This window comes from Panthera pardus, unplaced genomic scaffold (genome assembly GCF_024362965.1).
Source record: "Panthera pardus isolate Hobbes unplaced genomic scaffold, ASM2436296v1 HiC_scaffold_17, whole genome shotgun sequence".
Lineage (NCBI taxonomy): Eukaryota > Metazoa > Chordata > Mammalia > Carnivora > Felidae > Panthera > Panthera pardus.
In genome coordinates this window covers 114353808-114376579 of record NW_026526732.1, presented here as the reverse complement: position 1 = coordinate 114376579, position 22772 = coordinate 114353808, and the positions used below count along the sequence as shown (strand labels likewise).

Below are 22772 nucleotides of genomic sequence, written 5' to 3'. Positions count from 1 at the left end.
AGGGCTGTTGTTTTTAACTTTTTGATAACTTTCCATATTCAAAATAGAAAGGGGAAATGAGAATGCCTTGGGATGGATTTTGGAACTTTGGAAGTGAGAGGAAAATGGAGACGTGAACTTTGTTCAGATGGCTGAGTTTAAATACATACCATGTAATTTTTCTTAACTAGTTTATCTGCATCTTCCAAGCTGAATCACCATCATGGTGATCTCTAGGAAACGTTTTACGTGTTAGCTCATCGTTTACGAGATTCTTTGAGACAGAGCAAAGCGCCTGCCATCGACTTTATTCCTTTCATGCAGTTCATGGAACTCACTGATGCTCAAACCATATTCCCAGTATCACTGAAAGTGCTTCTTAGAACAGGGGAGGGTTGCATGGTGACAGCAGTTAGCATCACACACGACTTCTTTCTCATTTTAAACACAAATATCTGTCAACACACTCTCACGGTTACCTAGTGGGAAGAAATCCTTAGGAGTAATTATTTTGAGTTGAATTGCTTGCTTAAAGATTAACTTTCATACACCTGATTGTTCCGTTTGTCAACACCCTCGTTCACGGCTTCCTGAGTACACTCCGTGGAACGAGGGTTGGTTTGTGTTGTAGCTTAAGAGATGATTGGGGGCACCTGGGTGGCTCAGTCAGTTGAGTGTCCGACTTCGGCTCAGGTCATGATCTCGTGGTTTGTGAGGTCGAGCCCTGCATTGGGCTCTGTGCTATCAGCTTAGAGCCTGGAGCCCACTTCGAATTCGGTGTCTCCCTCTCTCTCTGCTTCCCCCCCACCCATCCCATGCTGCCTCGCTGCCTCTCTCTCTCTCTCTCTCTCTCTCTCTCTCTCTCTCTCTCTCTCTCTCTCCTTCAAAAAATAAATAAAAACAAAAAAAAAGATCAGAAAGACTTCCTTATCAGTAAAGCATCTGGGTCCAATTCACCTGTCCTGTCTTCAGCTTTGATACACCTGTGGGGCAGCCTGAGTTTGCATGGATTCTGATTTCCAGCCAGTATTTCAGAATAGAGGGGTTCAGACTTCCACCATCGTCATGAACATTGTGATTACTGACTTCATGATTCTAAGGGTGCCTCTTGGTTCCCTCTTTATTTCCACCCCCGTGTGTGTGTGTGTGTGTGTGTGTGTGTGTACTTCTATATACATCTGTGGCTGATACTTAGTTAACAAAAGAGAGACCTACATATACGTTCTAGAGTAATTGCCAAATCGTGACATGGTAAATAAATAGCTTGGTTTTTTAAGTGTGGTGAGTAAGAAAATCTTCTCACGATGAATAAGAAGTAAAACTGTAAGTGTCTCTCCCGCTAAGATGCCAGACCTCAGATAACATGCCTTTTGGCAAAGCTTGCGACCTCTTGGTTTTTGTAGAACTAAAGAGGTTATATGTAAACACATGACAAACACCACTGTTGGCAAAGGCTTTTATACTGTGTTATTCTAGATCTGATCCTTCTGCCCTCACTTCACCCACTGATTTTGGTAAATGTAACAAGCCAGCATTAGGCAAGTGTAAGGCATTAGAATGGAAACTGGGTGCTAAGTGAAAGATTGGGAACTTTAAAGAAGATGACAGAATTCAGCTAGAACCCCACAACTGTAGGGCTGAGAAGGAATTACAAAGTCTGGGCAGCCACCTGTATGCATTCCTTATTATCAGGGACCGGGGCAACAGTTTACATTGGAGATACTGACATGAAGAGGTGCTTCCTGGGGCGCCTGGGTGGCTCAGCCGGTTAAGCATCCGACTTCAGCTCAGGTCACGGTCTTGCTGTTCATGGGTTCACACCCGGTGTTGGGCTCTGTGCTGACCGCTCAGAGCCTGGAGCCTGCTTCGGATTCTGTGTCTCCCTCTCCCCGCCCCCGCCCCCCGCCCCTCTTCCCCTTGCCCGCTCACACTCTGTCTCTCTCTCGAAAATAAACATTGAAAAAAATTTTTAAGAGGTGCTTCCTTAAGTTTGTATTTTGGGAATTAAAAGACAGTCATGATAGAGATAACTTTCAGATAGGAAGATGATTTTGTATTTAAAGTAATCTTTACAGAATCAGATTTTGAGGTTCTTTTCTGACAGTATATTGCACCGCATCATGTATATTTTAACGTGATTTGCTTGCATCGATCCCATCTTTGGTTTCGATAGATTTTCTGCATAGGCCGTATGTTCAGGCTCAGTTGGAAAAAAAACAAGAAGGTGATTCTAAGCTCTAATTTATCTTGAGTTATGAGCTATCAAACATGTTTTCCTTCATCCCTGTTAACTTCCACTTGAAGCGCTCACAGTGCCTTTGAGCCATAAGAAAAATTTACACATAATATTTTGAATCCATTAAAAGAAGTTCAGAGCTTAAGAGTTGTTTTCGTATCTCTCGAGTCGGATGAATTACGATCTCACAGAAAATAATAATTAGGTGATGGGTGGCTGCTGTGCTTTGATTTTGGTATGATCATCCCTTTCTTTCATTTGCCTCGGTTCAAGCCAGGGGTTTGGACACCCTGAAAGAGAGGAGTCACCCAGACCAAGCAGAGGCTCATCAGAGCTCTCCCTTTGCTGACCGTCAAGGCAACATTATTCAGAATGTAGTCTGAAATGCATTTGATCATACAGTACATAGTTTAATAATGTATCTTTGGCCCTATTCGCAAAGCCTCGTATTTACTCTGCTGTCACCAAAACAAGATAGAAAACAAGATTGTAGTGATTTTGCGTGTGTGTGGGCATGTTCTGGTTTACGATTTTCCCTTTGCGATTTTAATGACCTGATAGCAAGGACACATTTGAGGTGAGGGGGTGTGGGGAAAGTCATGTAAGAATAATATCTGATTCAGAATTGCCCATGCCCAAAACTGCTACAGGAAGGCTGACAGTACTGTGCTCTCATCATGTAACTCTGTGACAGAAGTTTTAAAAATGTAAATAGTCTCCCCCCAAATAAATGAACAGGTGTAATCGATCCCAGGTTTAATTTGTGGATCCAGCTACAGGCCAGTGTACTGATGGAGTATGCATATAATATTCTTCACAGACTTCAGGAACTAGAGAATACAAAGACCTTTGGTTCGGAGATGATCAGGGACTCAGAACGATAGGGCATCAAGATGCTCCCAGTTTGAGGCATTGTCTAGAGGAGCAGTGGAGAGAGGTAGCCTGGCACCCGTCATCCGCTGTCTGTCCTCGTATCTGGTGGTGCCACGGGGCTCAGAGGGGAGGGTGTCTGTCAGTCGGAGGAAGGGAGCTGGCACGTGGAGGGCACCCTGGCAATACCTGCAGGTGTCAGGGACAGAAGAACTCCCTTCGACGCTGCGCTGCAAGATGGGAAGACAGGTGGCAAGTCTCTTACAGGAGTGTCTTTTATTTGAGCAGAACCAGACCAACTGTTCCTCATTAAAACACATTTTGCAGCACGTCCTAATGTGAGCAGATCACGTGTGTGTGTGTGTGTGTGTGTGTGCGCGCGCGCGTGTGTGCGCGCGCGCGCGTTCAGAGAAAATTCAGCATCTACAGGTCACACTTGAATCTCAGCATGTGGTTCAGAACCGTAAGACAGGTAGCAAGAAACGCCTCTCCGAGACGGGGGGCTGGCTTTCCTGGAATGGCCATCTGTAGAGACACAAAATGTCACCAGTATCTCCATGAGATGCAGTAGTGAGCAAAATGGATAAAGTCTGCCGGGTTGGAGTCTTGACCCAGACCGTCATTTTCTGTGGAGCGGTTGGTTTTTCTTCCCATCGCATTATAAGGGCACCTGCGCTACATTACGACCAATGCTAAATTCACCATGACCGAAGCCAGGCCTCTCCTCTGCTTCGCCGGTATACCTGCTCTGTGTACATTGGGCAAGCTGGAATGAAGTCCTGTGAACAGCTTCCCTGGGAATTGGGGAGGAAGAAAAGAATGCATACAGAATACTCGCAGTCCTGCCGGCCACATGGTGACCAATGCATAAACGTTTCTCATTCTACTTAGTAGAGAATGTAGAGGCTTTTACGTAGAGGCTGTCGTCCCCCTGTCCTCCTGGATCCTCATGCTTCTGGTTCTGTGGTCATGTGTATTAATAATTTATAAATATTTTTGATAAAGAGGAGGAAATGCAGGTGAGGCCTCAGAACAGCACGACTTTCCATTGGAAGGCCAAGCCCATTCAGCTCCCAAGAACAGGACAGGATATTTGCATCTGTATAAAAATATAAATATAGAATGCAAAGGAACACAAGTATCTTTTCAGAGAACATTAATCAACTACGTCCTTCAGGTCCTTCTCTGTTTCGGCTGAAAGAGCCATGAGTAGGACCAACGTGGTGGCTTCACAGGTCTGTGTTGGCAGGAGGAAAAGACCTCAGCAGAGGCTGAGTCCTGGAGCCCCCCTCTTCCTCCTCCAGGAAGCTTCACGGCCAGCCGGCCGTGAAGGGAGGTGCCCTGCACCCCTCTTCCCTGTAAACGGGGACTATTCGGCACTGCCTGCATTGAGCTCACCTGGTGGGATAATGAGACCATGGGGATTCACATGTGCCAGGAGTGGTGAGCACAATGTGCACACACACGCGCACACACAATAACCCACATCCTGATCCCAGCAACCTGTGAATGTTGCCTGACGTGGCAAAAGAGACTTCAGGTATGGGATTCAATTAAAGGTGGTGATGGAGAAATTATCCTGGATTATCCCCATGGCCCAATGTAGATCACAGGGATCCTTATCGAAAAGCCGATACTACTGGCTTTGGAAATGGAGGGAAGAGGCCACAAGTCAACGGATACAGGCCGCCTCTAGAAGCTAGGTAGAGAGCAAGGAAACCAGCGCCCCTCCCCGTCAACCCCCCAGAATCGCCAGAACAACGCAGCTCTGCTGACATCTTGATTTTAGAATCGCTGACCTCCAGAATTTCAAGAGAATGAATGTTACTAAAACCTGTGGTGCCTGGGGGGCCCAGTCGGTTAAGCATCCGATTTCAGCTCAGGTCATGATCTCGCCGTTCGTGAGTTTGAGCCCTGCACCAGGCTCTGTGCTGACAGCTCAGAGCCTGGAGCCTGCTTCAGATTCCGTGGCTCCCACTCTCTCTGCCCCTCCCCTGCTCACGCTGTCCTTCTCTCTCAAAAATAAATAAAAATATAAAAAAAAAAACAACACCTGAGGTTTGGGGGCGCCTGGGTGGCTCAGTTGGTTGAGTGTCCAAATCTTGATTTCGGCTCAGGCCATGATCTCAAGGTTTGTGGGTTCGAGCCCCATGTCAGGTTCTGAGCTAAGCATGGAGCCTGCTTAAGATTCTCTCTCTCCCTCTGTCTCTACCCCTCCCCAGCTTGCTGTCTCTGTCTCTCTCTCAAATAAACTTAAAAAACTTTTTTAAAACCTGAGGTTTGCGGTAATTTATTCAAGTAGCAATAGAAAGCTAATATACCACACTCCTTCTCCACTGGTAAGTTTTTCCCCATTGCTACTATTTTATATTTATGCTGTGTGTATAGATAATGTTTGACCTCCTGTTCCATTTACCCGAGAATCTTATAAATACAAGAATAGGCACATGGCAGTTTGTATGGAAGACTGTCCACTCCTGTATAAAATGTGAATCCCCAGCACTGAGGAACAGGTAGAAATGCAAATACTCCTTCAGCTAGCACTGCCCCCCCCCCCCCCCCACTCCATGCTGGGCCAGGGCGCAATTGGAGAGGCCCCTTTCACGGAGTATACACAGGATCATGCAGGAGTAGAGAGGTGCCACTGACGGGTGCCATGGTGAGGGCCAGTCAGCAGGATACCCAGCCCCACGGAGGGAAGGACCTGAGTCCTCTGTCCTCTGGGGCGGGGCGATGGTTGAGAGAGCTTTTCCTACAGGAGGTCCTGTCTGACGGGGCCCTGGGAGAACAATAAGGAGGCAGGGGGAAGACCGTTGGGGCGGGGGGAGCTGGCTGGTTCAGGCTGGGCACAGAGCAAGGACAAGAAGGTTGTATGTACCTTTGTGGGATCGACAGTGACTTTTTTTCCCTCGTTTTTAGGTTCTTTGAAAAAAAAGTTTATGACAAAATTAAATATCAAAGGAGAAAGCAGACGTAAAAATGGGCCCCTGGCACGTCTGATGGCTGAATCCCGTGTCATAAATTGTGGAATTCGAGTTTCTTTTCATGTATGAGATGGTTTTAGTTGAGAGCCGTTCCAGAAGGCTCATTCCACAGAGTAAGAGCCCAGAGGGGAAAAGATGTCGGAGCAAGGGAGGCACAGTCCCTCTCTTGTGGGCGAGTGCTTGAGGGTGGTACCCAGGGCCGCACGTGTCCGTCTCACTTGGTACTTTTGCTCAGCGCTGGGGGAGGCCCTGGCCTTCCCCACGTCCCAAGTCCCACTGCTGGGCTGGGGTAAAATAGCCCTTTATCCAGGCCTTCTGTATCCCAGGCATCCACCAGGGCGCTAGGTGTGGTATTTTCCCCCCTTTCCACATCACCTAAAGGTAGATACTGAGATAGCTTTGCCTCATAGGAGAGGTAGCAAGGCTTAGGGAGTTTCCACTGCTTGCCCAAGGTCTCACAGCTGCTGAGTGTCTGAATTTGGATTCGGTTTCTGCCCTGTCGGAATTCGAAACCCATGCTCATTCGTTACACACCATGTGTCCCCTGATGATGCGTAAGGGACAAAAGTAGCATAAATCAATTAATCGTACTTGAGAAATAGATAACATAGTGACCTTATCATTTTACAAAGAGAACATCTTGAGGCAGTTTGGTATTTAGAACTGCAAACTACCACGGAATATTGTTAATCTTGAGTTTTATGTGCTCAAAAACTGAATATACGAATCTCATTCGATCCCCGTAACAACCCCATGATGTGAAAATACTAATAGTACCTCTGTTTTTTTAGGTGATTTTATGTGGAAACAGAGAGGATGAATCATTTGTCCCAAAATCCTCCAGTAGAGATGGGATTAGAGTCTGGGACCGGCATACTTCCTGTCCCCAGAACTGGTGTCATTTGGCATTGGTGCGTGCAGTGTGACCGTGTGTGGGGCTCTCTCCCTTCCCTAGCAATGCCTGGGTAACCGCCCAAGGAAGGGATAATTCAGGATGGACTGTTGTCACCATCTGACTAGACTGAGTTTTGTCTCTAAAGCCTTCGTTTATCTCCACCCGGTTGATCTGATCTGTAAAGCTCCTGAACATCGACATTCTTTTTGTTTGGCTTCGTTTTCAGAATATGTCCTTGGTTCTACATTCACAGATTTCTTACATTAATAGGATTTAACAAACTAGACTTTTGAAAACTAGTAGGATACGTTAAGAATTAGCAAGTATAGGAGTGCCTGGGTGGCTCAGTCGGCTAAGCATCTGATTCTTGATTTCGGCTCAGGTCATGATCTTGCAGTTTGTGGGTTCGGGCCCCACATCAGGCTCTGTGCTGACAGCTCAGAGCCTGCTTGGGATTCTCTCTCTTTCTGCTCCCCCCCCCCCCAATAAATAAATCAAAACTAAAAAAAAAAAAAAAAAAAGAATTAGCAACATGTTTAGAAATTAATCAAGGAAGCAGTGAGATTTACAAGGGAGGGGAAGAGCCCATGTTAATCCAAGTTAACACTTTCTCAGAGTTGTCCTTAGTTTGTTATAACTGGATAAATATAAGGATCTTTATTGAACAAAGGTCACATCCTACCTCCTTTCAAATTTCTGTCTGTTTCAAAAAAGGCATTTGTAAGTGGAGTTTGATTTCTTAAAAAGTGTAAGTTTGAGAGTTGGTGTTGGTTTAGTTTTAATAAGCAGTAAAATTTCTCATATTGGGTGCGTTATAGTTAGAAGTGCGTCTTGAATTTCAAGAATTAATAAATTTTGGTAATAATGTTGTTTTAAAGATTTAGTTCTTTTTATTTTTTTTGGAGAGTGAGCAAGGTGGGGAGAGGGGCAGAGGAAGGGAGGGAGAGAGAGAGGGAGGGGGGGAAGAGGAAGGGGGGGGAGAGAGAGAGAATCTTAAGTAGGCTCCATACTCCGCGCAGAGCCCGACGTGGGGCTCAAGTTCACAACCCTGAGATCATGACCTGAGCCAAAATGAAGAGTCAGACACTCAACCAACTGAGCCACCCAGGAGCCCCACTGACTTTTGGCAGTAATGTTAAAGAAGTTTAGGGAGGAATGGGGCGCCTGGGTGGCTCAGTCGGTTCAGCGTCTGACTTCATCTCAGGTCATGATCTCATGGTTTGTGAGTTCGAGCCCCACATCAGGCTCTGTACTGACAGCTCGGAGCCTGAAGCCTGCTTTGGATTCTGTGTCTTCCCTCCCTTTCGTGCTTCCCTTCCCTTCTCCTGCTTGTGCTCTGTCTCTCAAAAAATAATAATAATAATAAACATTTAAAAAAGTGTTTTTTTAAAAAGAAGTTTGGGGAGGGTTTGAGCCTTCTGTCTACTTTCCAGAACTATCGACCATACTAACTTTTTCTCTAAATCCCTTACACACATTGTTCTCTGCGTGCAGTCGTGCACACGTGCACCACGTAAACTTTTACCTCACGATTGGGTATTGATCGTCACCTCACCTATAAGCACTTTTTATTTTAACTGCGTTATAGGAATGCCATGTTATTTCCTACTCGTGAATGCTCCTTCTCACTGTGTAGAGGTCTGCTGTGTTTGAGCATCTTGGACTTGATGAGAAAGTCCTTCTGTTTCCTGTATTTTCAAGTTCCTTTTCTTTCAGTGCCACAGCAATAGTGACAGCTGAAATACGCAGAGCTCGCTGCCTGCTGATTACTGTCTTCTGAGAAACCTTTTTTTTTTTTCAACCTTATATTTAAAAATACATCATCAGACTCTCTTAATCAAGGTCTTGAATCGGTGAAAGGTGAAGACAGTAAAAGACGCACAGTGCGGTAGACAGACTAAATCTTCCTTCTCCTGCTGTGTTTTGATCTGAGGGAGACTGGCAGGTGAGGTGGGCTTCCTGGAGCTCGTGTGCGATTCTGTGGTACAGACGTGGCCACTAGGAACGGGAGGGCGGCTTGTCACCAGAGCACTTTATATTCTGGTGTGTTTGGTATGTGATGGGGGTGTTGGGGGGGGTGGTGGTTGAGTAATGCCCAGGGGAAAAAATGGCGATGTTGACTACAATTACAGCTGACCCACTATGGTCGTTTAATAAGTAACTTTCATATTTTGAGCAATTTTATGGCAGATGAGTTAGAAGAAGAAGAAATGTTGTGAAACTGTCAGAAGCCGAGGGTTTTTTTTTTTTCAGGCTGAGAGCACAGGCACGTTACCTGCACTGCAGCTTTGTGAAGCAGAATGTTTTATAAGCTCAACCAAATGCGTAAGGCTTTAAGACGCACCTCGCCCTGCCCAGGTCAGCCTGACCCCTGCCCCAGCTGGCAGCAGCAATCACCAAGTGACAGCGCCTTGAATGGCAGGTGCAGCACCAAGGTCCAGCATTCAGAGCCTGGGGTGGAACAGAGGTGGATATTTCTAGAAGCTGGGAGAGGTTTCATTTCAGGGCCTCTCTTTGAGGGCCCCCTTCCAGGGCCCTGTACTTAATTTTGCATTCATATTTTTTTCTTAAAAAGAAAGCTTCCGTCTCTGTGTTATCCAGATCTATTCCTGGGTGAGGGTGTCTGTGATCCTCCTGAGGTCATACAGCATGAAGCGTGACGGGGGGCTGCGCGCAGATGTGCGTGGGGACCTCCACATTTCTCTGGGGAACGGTCTGTAGTCTTAGTTATGGTCTTCTAAACCCAAACTGAAGAAGCGTTGATTTAATTTCTAGAGGCGAGGTTTTAGGATTCGTGTAGATTAGTTCCCTGAACACATCATAGGCCACGTCGGTTACCAGGGACACGGAAAGGCATCTTTCTGACCGGTTGGATCTCATCTGGATTACACACCCCCCATTCATTCATTCATTCATTCATTCATTCATTCACTGATTCACTGCTAAACATTTACTGAGTCCCTGCTCTATACCTGTAGTTGTGCAGTTTCAAGAGGCCAGAGGTGAGTTAGACAGCCTCCCTGCGTTGGAAGAAGCCCCATCGTTGATGTCATTGTAGTGCATCCATATGAGTGCTGTCCTTGAGATAGTGAGATGACTTTTATTCTTTTTTATTTAATTTCAGTTTTGTTACTTTACTTTTAATTTTTTTTAATGTTTAGTTTTTGAGACAGAGTGTGAGTGGTGGAGGGGCAGACAGAGGGGGAGACACAGAATCCGAAGCAGGCTCCAGGCTCCGAGCTGTCAGCGCAGAGCCCGATGCGGGGCTCGAACCCACGAATTGTGAGATCATGACCCAGTTGAAGTCAGACACTCAACTGACTGAGCCACCCAGGCGCCCCAAGACTACTTTTAGTCAAAATAAAAGTTTGTCCACATGTTCTTAACTCTAGCACATCACACAGAAAGCCGGATGCACAAGAGGATGGTCTTCTGGGGTGCAGGCAGGTTTGGGTGCACCTCTGTGCTCTGGCCGCTGCCCCCACTGCCTCGGGGGGAGGAGAGCTCCATCTTTTGGGGTGCACGTCCCTTGTTGAGGGACGGACCCCGCAGGGCATCAGCCCAGGTACATATGGGGCGCCGAAGTAAATGGCGATTCGACTGCCATTGGGTCGAGAGATTTATCCTTGTGGTTAACAGTTTCGGTGACTTTGCAATTAGTCTCCTACGGTCAAAGCAAGAATTGTTGCACATCCGTCACATGGAGGTATTAGGCAGTGGAGGCTGGATTGTAAAGGTGATTTTTTATTTCCCCATTCCTAGTCTTGGCACCTCTCGTTAACTCCTCTGAACACAGGTCCTGTTGGTTCTCCGCCCAAAGTCCACCGTCCGTCCTATCCGTGCCTCCTGCCAGCATCCCAACGAAGGTGTCCGTCACCTCCCACCTCAGCTTGTCACTGGACCCTCTCCTCTCGTTCTCTCCCCTCCCTTCCACAGACCCTGCCCATTCCTGCCTCTGTTCCTTTCCGGAACGTGCGGTTCCAGTGCCTCTGCTGGCCCAGCTGCAGCCCGCACTTCCCACGCAGAGGACGAAGGTGTCAGCAGGGGGTTCTTGGGGAGCTTGGGAGGAAAGAATAAGCAAAATAACGTGTGCTTCTGTGTATTTCTCTACGCGTTCTTCCACGGACATGCCTTATGCTGTCCTGCCTCTGGGTCGCCCCCTCCTCCCCCTACTTTGTTCCTCCCACCCGTGCTCTTCTTCCCCACATCGTCCCATCCTCCCCTGCCCCCTCCCCCTCCCTCAAAATGTTGTTTCACGTTTCAGAAGAGGAGGCACCGATTCTAAAGCCTGTACACAAGGCGGAAATCTTATATAATAGAATTTAAATTACACTTTACAAAACCAGAGCCATCTTGAGAGCAGCCAGGTGCCTCCCCCCCTACTCCTCTGCACCCCCAGGAAGAAGCATCAGGGAACAGAGACCACCTAAAAAGCAGTGTGGCGGTGACTCCTCACTCTTCGTGCTCCTTCCAAGCAGGACTTTCCGACCTTGTCCATGCCTGGCGCACAGAGAAAGTGGTAGTGGCTACACTGCCCAGCGGAGTAAACGGAGGGAGCCGCATGTGGAGGGCCCGTCCCTCTGGCCGCCGAGACCCCTTCAGACCCCTCTGCGAGTTTGGGGCAGCCCTCCTGCAGCAGGGCCCCGGCTGGAAATCTCCACCCTGAGGGATACGTTTGTGGAATCACATGGCTTCCACAGTTTTTCCTCTGTCCTTCTTTTGCCGAGTGGATGTGGTTGCATCCCTAAAAGTTAACATTTTTCCTATGATTCCACTCTACATAAACGTTAGGCTTCATGAATTCTGCCTTGATTCTCCATAAACGCACACTCTGTCTCGTATATGTTGTGTATAATCTGGAAAATCATCAATTTGGTCTGACACTTCCAGGAAAGGAAATGTGATTTCCCCATACCTAACTTGAGGCCATGTGGCCCATGGTGCATGTCTGAATGTGTCTCTGTTGAAGGAGTAACTAAGTGATAGCTGCTTCTTACATCAAGCTAAAAAGCTTCTGCACAACAAAGCAAACCATCAACAAGACAAAAAGGCAACCTACTGAATGGAGAAAATATTTACAAATCATCTATCTGATATGTGATAAGGGAATAATAACCAAGATATATAAAGAATTCCTACAAGTCACTAGCAAAAAAAAAACCAATCTGATTACAAAATGGGCAGAGGATCTGAGTAGATATTTTTCCACAGAAGACATACAGATGGCCGACAGGTACATGAGAGGCACTTAAACATCACTAATCATCAGGGAAACGCAAATGAAAACCACAGTGACACCTCGTACCTGTTAGAATGGCTGTTATATCAAAAAGACAAATAACAAGCATTGGCGAGGATGTGAAGAAAAGGCCACTGTTGGTAGGAATGCAAACTGGTGCAGCCACTGTGGAAAACAGTCTGGAGGGTCCTCAAAAAATTAAAAACAGAACTGCCATATGATCCAGCAGCAGTTCCTCTTCTGTGTGTTTATCTGAAGAAAATGAAAACACTAACCCCCCTGTGTTCACTGTAGCCTTATTTATAGTAACCAAGGTATGGAAACAGCCTATGTGTCCATCGGTGGATAAATGGATGAAGAAGAAGTGGGATGATATATATATGTATGTAACAGAATATTATTCAGCCATAAAAAGAGGGAAATGTTACCATTTGCAACAGCATGGATGAGTCTTTAGGGCAATATGGTAAGTGAAATAAGTCAGACAAGGACAAATACTGTACGGGCTCAGTTACATGTGGAATCTTTAAAAAGACAAAACAAGCTCGTAGTTACAGAGGACAGATGGATTGGGGTGGGGACGGGCAAATGCCCGAAGGTGGTTAAAAGGCGCAAACCTCCAGTTATAGTGTGAATGAGCCCTGGGCACATACTGTGCAGCGTGGTGACTGTAGTTAACAATACTGAGTTGTATATTTGAAAGTTGCTAAGAGAGTAAATCCTAAAAGTTGTCACAAGAATAAAATTGTAACTATGCGTGGTAGTCGATGTTAACTAGACCTCTTGTGGTAGCCATTTTGGAACATACAAAACACGATGAGGTTGTACACCTGAACGATAACAATGTCCTGTGTCGGTTGCATCTCAATAAAGACAAAAAAAGCTCCTTGTATAGGGACTCGTTATTTGATTGACATCACAGTAGGGCTTGTTTGCATCTTTTAAATCTTTTTTTTCCCCCCTCTATGTTTCCGTCTTCCTAGGAATTCAGAAATAGGCTTGGGAATCACCCGAGTTCAGTATCCCACACTTCTGCCGTCGGGCGAGACTTCGCGAGCTCCAGGATGGCCCTCCGCTTGCAAAATCTTCGTCAAGACCGTGCACTGAGGGTGTCCGTGGGCCTGGCTCTGTTGGCTCTTCTTCTCGCCTTTTTTTGTCAAAATCTCTAGTGAAAACACAACTAAATGAAACATTGGAGAAGAAGAAGAAGTTTCTAATTAAAATCTTCAGTGAACAGAAAAACAATCACGTCAGTACTCCAAGAGTAGTCATTTATCCTGGTCTCCCTGCCTCTGCTCCAGCCACACTTTTTAATGAGGCTGATTGTGTCTCTCGTGGAGTTGGGCCATTGGTTGTTTGACCTAAAACCTACTAACTGTTGCCATGGCATATCTTTTAAATTAAGCTCCTTTTGGTTTATTTGCGGCAAGAAATGCAAGGGGTTGCATTTTCTTTCAACCTCTCGTCTTCAAGTCAGAACCTAATTACACAGTCATCTTTTCCTTGTGTGGGAAGAATTTTGAATTTCATTAAACCTTTAAAAATGTATCTTTCTCTCTCTGCTTTGTTTGGAGTCCCGGTGCTACGAACATCTTATTTTTCACAGCAGATGTGTTCCTGAAAAGTTTATAGAGAAACCTGCATTTGGAAGCAAGAATTCTTTTGGAAGGCACCGGGAGAGTCGCCAGTTCCAGGGCTCTCGGCGACGTTTTTGACAAGTGCAAGGAGTCCCCCCACGTCTTCAGCACCCGCAAACTTTCAAAAACTGGATTTGTCTAAAACCAGCTGTGCCCCTTTTCTGACGTTTCTGATCGGTGACATCAAATATTTATTTCTACCTGACATCACTGGCCTTTACTAAATACAGTGACTTATTTCACTTACGTGAAAGGAGCTGACTTATGAAGCAATCTTACGAACATCAGAATTTAAATGTTATTTGGACGGTAGGGAGTCACAGGGAAATCGGGTGCCCTCTGGTTACCATAGGACGCTTCATCTTTAAACTCATACCCTGTTCAGCTCTTCTTTTTATGTCAAAATGTTTCAGCCTTTTATGTCTTTCGAGGCATCCAAATAAAATTTAATTATGTCATCAGTTGGTGAGTTTGGAAAACAAAACCAGTGTTAGTACATTTCTCCAAACCCAGCATGTGCTTCTAAGAGGAAGTCAGGTTTCAAACGCGGAGGACCTGCCCGTGTCCCTCTTAGGGTCCCCAGTGGAGCATGCATTTGGGCTCACCCTGCGAGACAGCCTGGAGTCACGCGGTACGGGGCTTAAGAAGAACTTTGCGCCCATCACTGACTGGAGACCAGAGCGGTGCTCCTGTCCCCCCATCACCCTTTCCCCACTCTCGCCCTCCTACTCCCCCCCCCCCCCCTGCTGTGTGCTTTTTCTTGCCTCCACTCTCCTTCCTTCAGTTGTCCTTTCCGTGAAAGCATGACGGCCGTCCTGTAACAGCCCCAGCGCCCCTCACCAGCCGCGGCGGGGATTCTCAAGAATTGTTTCAGCCACACAGGGTGCTCCCCTCCCCACTTCCGCTGTTTCCTTCCCCCCAGTCGGGGTGCAACCTCATTCAGCTCTTCGGTTCAGAAAGCATGAAAAGCCCTGCAGCGGGGACCAGACCACACATGATCTCGTTTGCCGTCCTGGTGACCAGTTGGCCAGCGGGGTGGCTGTGGTCTGAAAATCCAGCTTGCGGTTTTTCCATGACATCCTGCTGGAGGGAGGGAGGAGGGAGCGGGTGTGGTGGTCACTGACAAGACCGTTCTCCTGTGGACAGGACAAGCCCGGAGTGGGGGGGTGCTGCAGGAGCAGGTTTGGACAGCAGGAAAGCTCTTGCCTTTCCACGTCCTCTCCTCCCGGCCCGTACGGCTGCCGTGCATCTCCCATCGGCCTGGAGTTCAGCCTGGCCTTGTGACCGGCGTTGGCCGTGGCCAAGGCAGTGGGAGCGGAAGGGTCGTGTCTTTGAGGCGGACGTGTTGAGTGGCCATGCACTCTTCCCGCCACAGGGGGGTGGTTACAGGCACACGTGTCAGGATGAGGTCCCCGAGGGAGTGCAAGGAGCAGGTGTAGACATGTGCCAGACAGGTGTAGAACAAGAAAGGAACTTTTGTTGGCTTAAGCCACTGAGACTGGGAGTTGTCAGCATAGCATAACATAGACTGTCCCGATTCAAACAAAAAGCCACGGGGCCTCTGGGTGGCCAACTAAGGCTCACGCTTCTTGAGTTCGAGCCTCCGTCAGACTCTGCGCGGACAGTGTGCGGCCTGCTTGGGAGTCTCTCTACCTCTCTCTGTGCCCCTCCCCTGTTCGTTCTCTCTCTCTCCAAAGAAATAAATAAACTTCAAAAAAAAGTCAGCCACGATAGGACAGTCGACTTGCAGTTTGTAAGCATAGCTCCTGTTGTGCTTATTTTCTTCTCGTGTTTGCTTTCAGGACCAAAGTCTTTTTTGGGTTTTTTAATGTCATCCCTCCTGCCGAAAAGGAAACTCTGAAGGGATCCGTCTCGGTTCATTCAGGCTGCCGTTAACACCACCGTAGACTGCGCGGCTTTTCACCAGCAGAAATCTATTTCTCCTGATTGTGTAGACTAGGAAGTCCAAGATCAGGGCCCTGGGGAGATTTAGTATTTCGTGAGGGCTCACTTCCTGCTTCATCGTCTGCTTGTGCACCTCCCACGGTAGAAGGGGTGAGAGAGCTCTCCAAGCCTCCCATTCGTGAGGACTCCACCCTCGGGACCCATTCAGCTCCCAGAGACCCCACCTCCCACCGTCACGCGTCTACATAAAGAAGATTTATTGATCAAGTTTCTTTTCCCTTCCTTCCCCTCCCTCTCCCTCTTTCCTTCCATCTTCCTTGGTTCATCAAGTGTAAGGTAGATTAGGATCATGTAAAATATTCTTTGGTGAAAACTTTGCTCTGTTTCTGGGAAAATGTGTCTAAACATCAGATTCCCATATGTCTTTCCGTCAAAACATGCTTTTCTGCCGACTTCAAGCCAGGTTGAAATTTTTAGTCATAAAGAGAGGGTTGGAGTTACAAATGAGGCTTTAAGAGGTTTTATCATTATAAAACAAACATAGAAGAAAGCAAAGGAAGGGAAAGAGGGAGGGAGGGGAGGGGAGGAAAAGAGAGAGGAAAAAAGAGAGGGAAAAAGATATTCTTAAGATTTGCCTGGCCCCTGAGGCACCCCAGGATATTTTAAATTTTTGAGGGAAACACCGACATCTGTCAGATACTGTGCAAACTACTCGCTCAAAATGGTTCAGTTTCAACATTGGAGTGCACGCTTTTTGAAGGTGCCATGTTTAAGGCCGGATTTTAGGCAGTTGCTGTGACAAAAAGCAAGTATCAAGTGAAAATGTGGAACCAGAACTGCAGATGATTTTGTTTCAAGGTTTGAGAAGTTGTGCAGTGCCCCATAGATGCACAGCTTCCGTTAATAAGTAATTATGGTAAGTTTGGAATAAAAGAACTATGTATTTCAATATACTTGTATTTTTTTCGCACAGATTTTGTAAGATAGTAAGACACAAGTATATACTAAGTTGTTAGTACCTACCTACTTAGTAAAGAGAACGGTTAGCTGTTTCTTTTGGTCTAGGGGTGCCATGAGTCAAGAAAGCTTGAGAACCGGGGCGCCTTGGTGCCTCATTCTGTTGCGTCCAACTTCGGCTCAGGTCATGATCTCACGGATCGTGGGTTCGAACCCTGTGTCCGCTCTGTACTGACAGCTCGGAGCCTGGAGTCTGCTTCAGATTCTGTGTCTCCTCCCTCTCTGCCCCTCCACTGCTCATGCTCTGTCTCTCTCTCTCTCTGTCTCAAAAATAAATGTTAAGAAAAGAAAAAAAAAAGAAAGCTTGAAAACCTCAGCTCTATGGGGCAACCTTTTTGGGATCCATGCCAAATTTATATTTAATCTGGGGTCCTAACTATTTGTCAAAATATTTTTTTTTTAGTTTTTTAATTTATTAATAGCACGTGTGTGATGAATTTGCACTTGCCTTTCCATCGAGCTAGCATTTATGGTGTTGAAACTATAAAATTTGAGTTAAGAAACCATAAAGGAGTCAAGGATCTGAACCAACTAGGTTCAGACCTCAGTACAAATTGGAGGCAGATAGTTTAGGGAAAGAGCGTGAGGTTTTTGACATCAGCAAAAGTTTGGGTTAAGTTGCAGCCAGGTCACTTTCTGAAGCTCATGTAAAATAGGGACACGATCCCACCGCAGGGTCATCGAAAGCTGAAATGGGATCACGTATATCAAGTAGTATGTCCTTGGCACACACAGTTTTTTTTCCCTTTTCATGATTACTTTAGCCATTTAAACATGCAAACCAATTTTATAAATAGGGTTAGGTGGTTTTCAATTCTGATATTAACTCACGACCACCCAAAAGAATTATATATGGAATAAAAAGATTCTTGCCTCAAGGGACTTAAGCTCTAATTCTAACAAATGCGGCAAAGGAAGAAAAATTCAAAGAAAATGGATCGCAGCTGTATTTGAGGAGATCAAATTAATGAACGGTGTGGGGCCCAGATTTGGGTGGCCGATCTGAGATCAAGAAGGAGATTTTCTGTGGCCAAAGATGAAAAGAGCAAGCAGACTAATAGGAGACCTAGAAGTCATACCCTCCCCCACCCTGCCTTGGGGGTAAAAGGAAATGCAGACACTATTATTCTTCATTAGTTTTCTGTCAATTATTTCCTACCAGTACTGTTTCCTGGGGTTCCATAGCCAAAACATCCCAACTGTGTAGAGTTTGAAGCAAAGAGTTTCATTTGGCCTCTTGCAGTCTTCCTGGTTTATGGACATCTGAATACACTTATGAATACTGATGGGCAAGTGCCCAGAAAAAAAATATTTATGTAAATATACATACATATATATATATATACATATATATATATATGCATATATATATATTTAAAATATACATTTAAAAAATACATTTTACATTGTATTTTTAAAATACAATATACGTTGTAAAAAATACAACCTTGGATCAAGGTCAGAGAAAACTTGGAATCCAGAAAAGCCTAAAGAACTACAAATTTTAACACCTAGGTTTATGTAATCTGCTTTTAATATGCCTACTTAATAACAGTAACTATAGATGTTATTCCAGACTGATTCCAACATCCAAGCTTTTAACTTGTTTTTACCCCCAATTTCCATAAAAGGGAATAAGACACATGTGGTTTTTAAACAGAGCAAGAGAATTTCAAATAAATATAAAGCATGTTGTTTAGTTAAGACTTGTTATGCTTAGGTCCAACCTTTGTGAACTAAAACATACCATCCACATACTGTATGCATAAGTATCGAGGCTAGTTACAAACCACAGCTTACTTTTTAAGTTGTGTTATCTCCCTCAGAGTCACTTTAGAATGACTCTGACGGCACTCACTCCTGAATGTAGTTCCTGGTGCTATCTTGTGAGTCTGCCCTTCCAGGATGAATTTGTGTGATGCCTTTACTCTTGCAGGTGTGATCTGTTTTGAAATAGCCAGAAGTAATTTAAACATCTGGTGAGTGAAGATTAGATTGAACTAAGTGTATTGGTAGGTGTCCCTGGGAAAATTCTTTTGTGGAACTCGGCCCTCTTAAGAAAATGCCTCGCAGCAGGACTTTCTTCCCTTAAACGCTAGACTTTCCCCTGAACAGCATGAACAAAAAAAAAAAGTCCAGGAGCAAATGGATTCACAAGTGAATTCTACCAAATGTAAAAAGAATAATTAACACCAGTACTTCTCCTCCACTTTAACAAAATGAAAAAGGAAGGAATACTTTCTAACTCATTCTTTGGGGCCAGCATTACCCTGACGGTAGAGCCAAATAAAGAAAAGAAAATTGAAAGCCAATGGCCCTCATGAATATAAATGCAAAAATACTTCACAAAAGTACTGAGCAGATCTGCAAGTTGATTTCAATAGCATATTAAAAGGATTATCTACCATGACCTAGTGGGATTCATCCCAGGAATGCAAGGGTGGTTCAACATAAAATCAATCAACATTACATATCACACTAATAAAATGAAGGGGGGGGGAAACATTTGATCATCTCAACTGACACAGCAAAAACATTTGACAAAATCCAGCACCATTACATGACAAAAACCTCTTAGAAAACTAGGAGTAGAGGGGAAACTCCTCAACATAAAGGATATTTATGAAAACACACAGCTCACACCATACTCAGTGGTGAAAGACTAAAAGTTTTCTCCCTAAGATCAGGAACAAGACAAGGGTGCCTTTTTTTCACTGCTGCTATAAAACATTGTGCGAGAGGTTCTAATGAGAGCTATTAGCCAAGAAAAATAAATAAAAGGCATCCAAATTGGAAAGGAAGAGGTAAAACTGTATTTGCAGATGACATGATCCTATGTATACCGAATCTGGAAGAATTCACAAGAAAGCTGTTAGACCTAATAAATTTAGCATAGTTGTAGATTATAAGATCAACACACACAAATCAGTTGTGTTTCTATACACAGCAGTGAGCCATTTAAAAAGACGTCAGAAAGCAATTCCATTTACGATAACATCTAAAGAATTAAATACTGAAGAATAAACCTAACAAGGGAGTTAAAAGACTTGCATGCTGAAAACTATAAACCATTGCTGAAAGAAATTTTTTAAATATGTAAATAAATGTAAAGATATCCTACGTTCACATCTAGAAGACTTAAAGTATCAACACTACCTAATGCAAGCTACAGATTCAATGTAATTGCTATCAAAACAACACCCCCCACTTTTTGGCAGAAATGGAAAAACCAGCCCTCAAATTCATATGGAATGCAATTGCCAAAACAATCTTGAAAAAGAAAAATAAAATTCAAAGACTAACAAATACTTAATAACTTCAAAACTTACAATATGGCTACAATAATTAAAACAGTATGGTCCTGGCACAAGAACAGACATGCAGATCAATAGAATAGAACAGAAATCCCAGAAAAAAAATTTCACTTATATGGTCAATTGATTTTTGACAAGACCGGTAAAAAAGGACGGTCTTTTCAACAAATGGTATTGGGAAAACTGTATATCCACATACAAAACAATAAAGTTGGACTTTTACCTTACTCTATATATGAAAATTAACTCAAAGGGGCTAAACGACCAACATAAACTTAAGAGCTAAATTTATAAAACCTCTAAAAGACAAAACATTGGGGAAATTCTTCATGACTTTAGATTTGGTAATAATTTCATACATGTGATACCAAAATACAGGAAACAAAAGAATAATTTTGGGCTTCATCAAAATTAAGAACTTTGTACATCAAAGGACACAAGAAAGCACACAGCTATCAAGCTATCAAGAAAGCACAAAGACAGCCTACAGAACGGGAGAGAAAATATTTGCAAATCCTATCTCTGACAAGAGATTAATAGCCAGAATATACATTACTCAACAACCCAAAATTGAACAACCCAATTAAAAGTTGTGTAAAGGACTTGAGTAGACATTTCTCCAAAGAAGATACACACGTGGCCAAGAAGCACAGGAAAAGATGCTCAATGTGCTAAGACATTAGGAAAATGCAAACCCAAATCACAGTGAGTCATTACTTCGTACCTGTTGAGACGGCTGCCGTCAAAAGAGACGTTGACGGTGTAGAGAAGCTGGAACCCTTACATGTTATTGGCGACAATGTAAAATGGGTCCGCCACTGTGGAAAATACCTTGGCAGTTCTTCAAGATTGAAACCTGGAACTGCCATATGACTGGCAGTTACATATATAATCCAAAAGAACTTAGGGACTCTAACGGATACCTATATACCAGTGTTCTTAGCAGCATTATTCACAGTAGTCAAAAGGTAGAAACAACTCAAATCGTCATTGGTAGATGAATGCATAAACAAAATGTAGTACACAATGTTACCTTGAAAAGAAGTGAAATCCCGACAACATGCTATAACGTGGATGAACCTTGAAAACATTATGCTTAGTGAAATAAGCCAGACACAGAAGGACAAATATTGTGTGATACCACTTCCAGGAGTTACCTAGACTAGACAAATACGTAGATACAGAAAGGAGAATAGAAGTTGCCAGGAGCTGAGGGGAGGAGGAAAGAGGGAGTTACTGTTTAATGGGTACAGAGTTTATGTTGGGTATGATGAAACAATTTTGTAAAAAGATAATGGTCATGCTTACATACACAAGCACTGTGGCTTTATTTAATGCCACTCAATTATGCACTTAGAAATGGTTTCAGTGATAAATGTTTTGTTATGCTTATTTTGCCAAATTACAGTAGAAAAGTGCACTGTGAATTTGAGAAAGAGTATAGCTAGATATTAAGAAATAAGCTCAGGTTGGGGTGCTTGGGTGGCTCAGTCAGTTAAGCGTCTGACTTAGGCTCGGATCACGATCTCATAGTTTGTGCGTTCGAGCCCCACATCGGGCTCTGTGCTGACAGCTGGGAGCCTGGACCCTGCTTCGGATTCTGTGTCTCCCTCTCTCTCTGCCCTTCCCCCACTCGTGCTCTTTCTCTCTCTCTCAAAAATAAAGATTAAAAAAAATTTTTTTTAAAGTCTCAGGTCACATTTGTGAAGTTTTTTGATGCCAGTTTTGATGCAGTTCTAAGGAATCTAGACTTTAGCTGATAGTCAAGGAAGAGCCACTCCAGGCTTCTAAACAGACTTGTAAGCATTGCAGGCTCTGAAGAGATGCCTGTTTGGAAAGATACGCGTTGACAGCGTGGAGGACAGTTGGCTCTCCTGTTGATGCTCCAACCAGTGGGTTCTTCTGGTACCATATACCGACATTTTTGGAAGTGCACAATGGAATAACCACTTTTTCAGGACCACGAAGCAAGGCTTCACCTTGAGTTTTTCATCTGCTGCTAAGCCACTACACTTGTCCATTTCCAGGAGAACTGAGAGCCGACCTCAGCTTAGCCAGCGGGTGGTGGTTCTTGTCACCGCTGTCACTGACACGAGTATTGCTGATACCAGGGGTTGGTTGGTCTTACGCCCGTTGCTCTAACACATACCGCATAACCAGATGTGTGGAGCCCATCGTTATTTTAACGAAGAAAATGCCTCAGTAAGAGGCAGCCCCCTCTCTTTGTAGTTCAGCATCTTTGAACCTTAATCTTTGCTTTGGCATTTTCACGCCGAATAGCTTCCGGGGTCCCAGCAACCATATATCCTCCAGTACCTGCTACCTTCCCTGTATATCTGCTGTGATTCAAGTGAGTGACTCCAGCTTTCTGGTTTTGATCTTCTGCATCTCAGATCCTGTTGATACTCCTGTTTAGTTAAGGATTCATATGCTCTCTTCTCGATAAATTTATGTGAAGACTTAACCCAAAAGCCACCTGCGATAGCCATCTCAGGCTGTGATGCTTAGAGAACAAATATTCCTGGCTTTTTGTCTTGTCTTGTTTTGTTTGTTTGTTTGTGTTTTTGTTTTTAGCCAGTATGACTTCTGCAGCCCTACTTGGTGTCATTTGAGATATAAGAGAAGGGCTTCTGCTGCCCACAGACACCAAGTCCTGGCCCACTATCCTCAGTTCCAACCTTCACAGGAAAAGGCTA

At 44.6% G+C, this 22772-nt stretch overlaps 1 protein-coding gene across 7 annotated transcripts in view; it reads left to right on the top strand.

Moving 5' to 3' along the window:
- Window positions 1-22772, top strand: part of CDKAL1 (CDK5 regulatory subunit associated protein 1 like 1) — a 706407-nt gene that overhangs the window by 642074 nt on the left and 41561 nt on the right. For 5 of the 7 annotated variants that reach the window (XM_019425256.2, XM_019425259.2, XM_019425260.2 and 2 more), the window contains one exon: window positions 13187-14301. The exons of the other annotated variants lie outside the window; for them this stretch is intronic. In XM_019425256.2, coding sequence (XP_019280801.2) covers window positions 13187-13372 — 186 coding nt within the window. In that variant the 3' untranslated portion in view covers window positions 13373-14301. Of the gene's footprint in view, window positions 1-13186; window positions 14302-22772 lie in introns of those variants that run through there. 7 annotated transcript variants of the gene reach the window in all.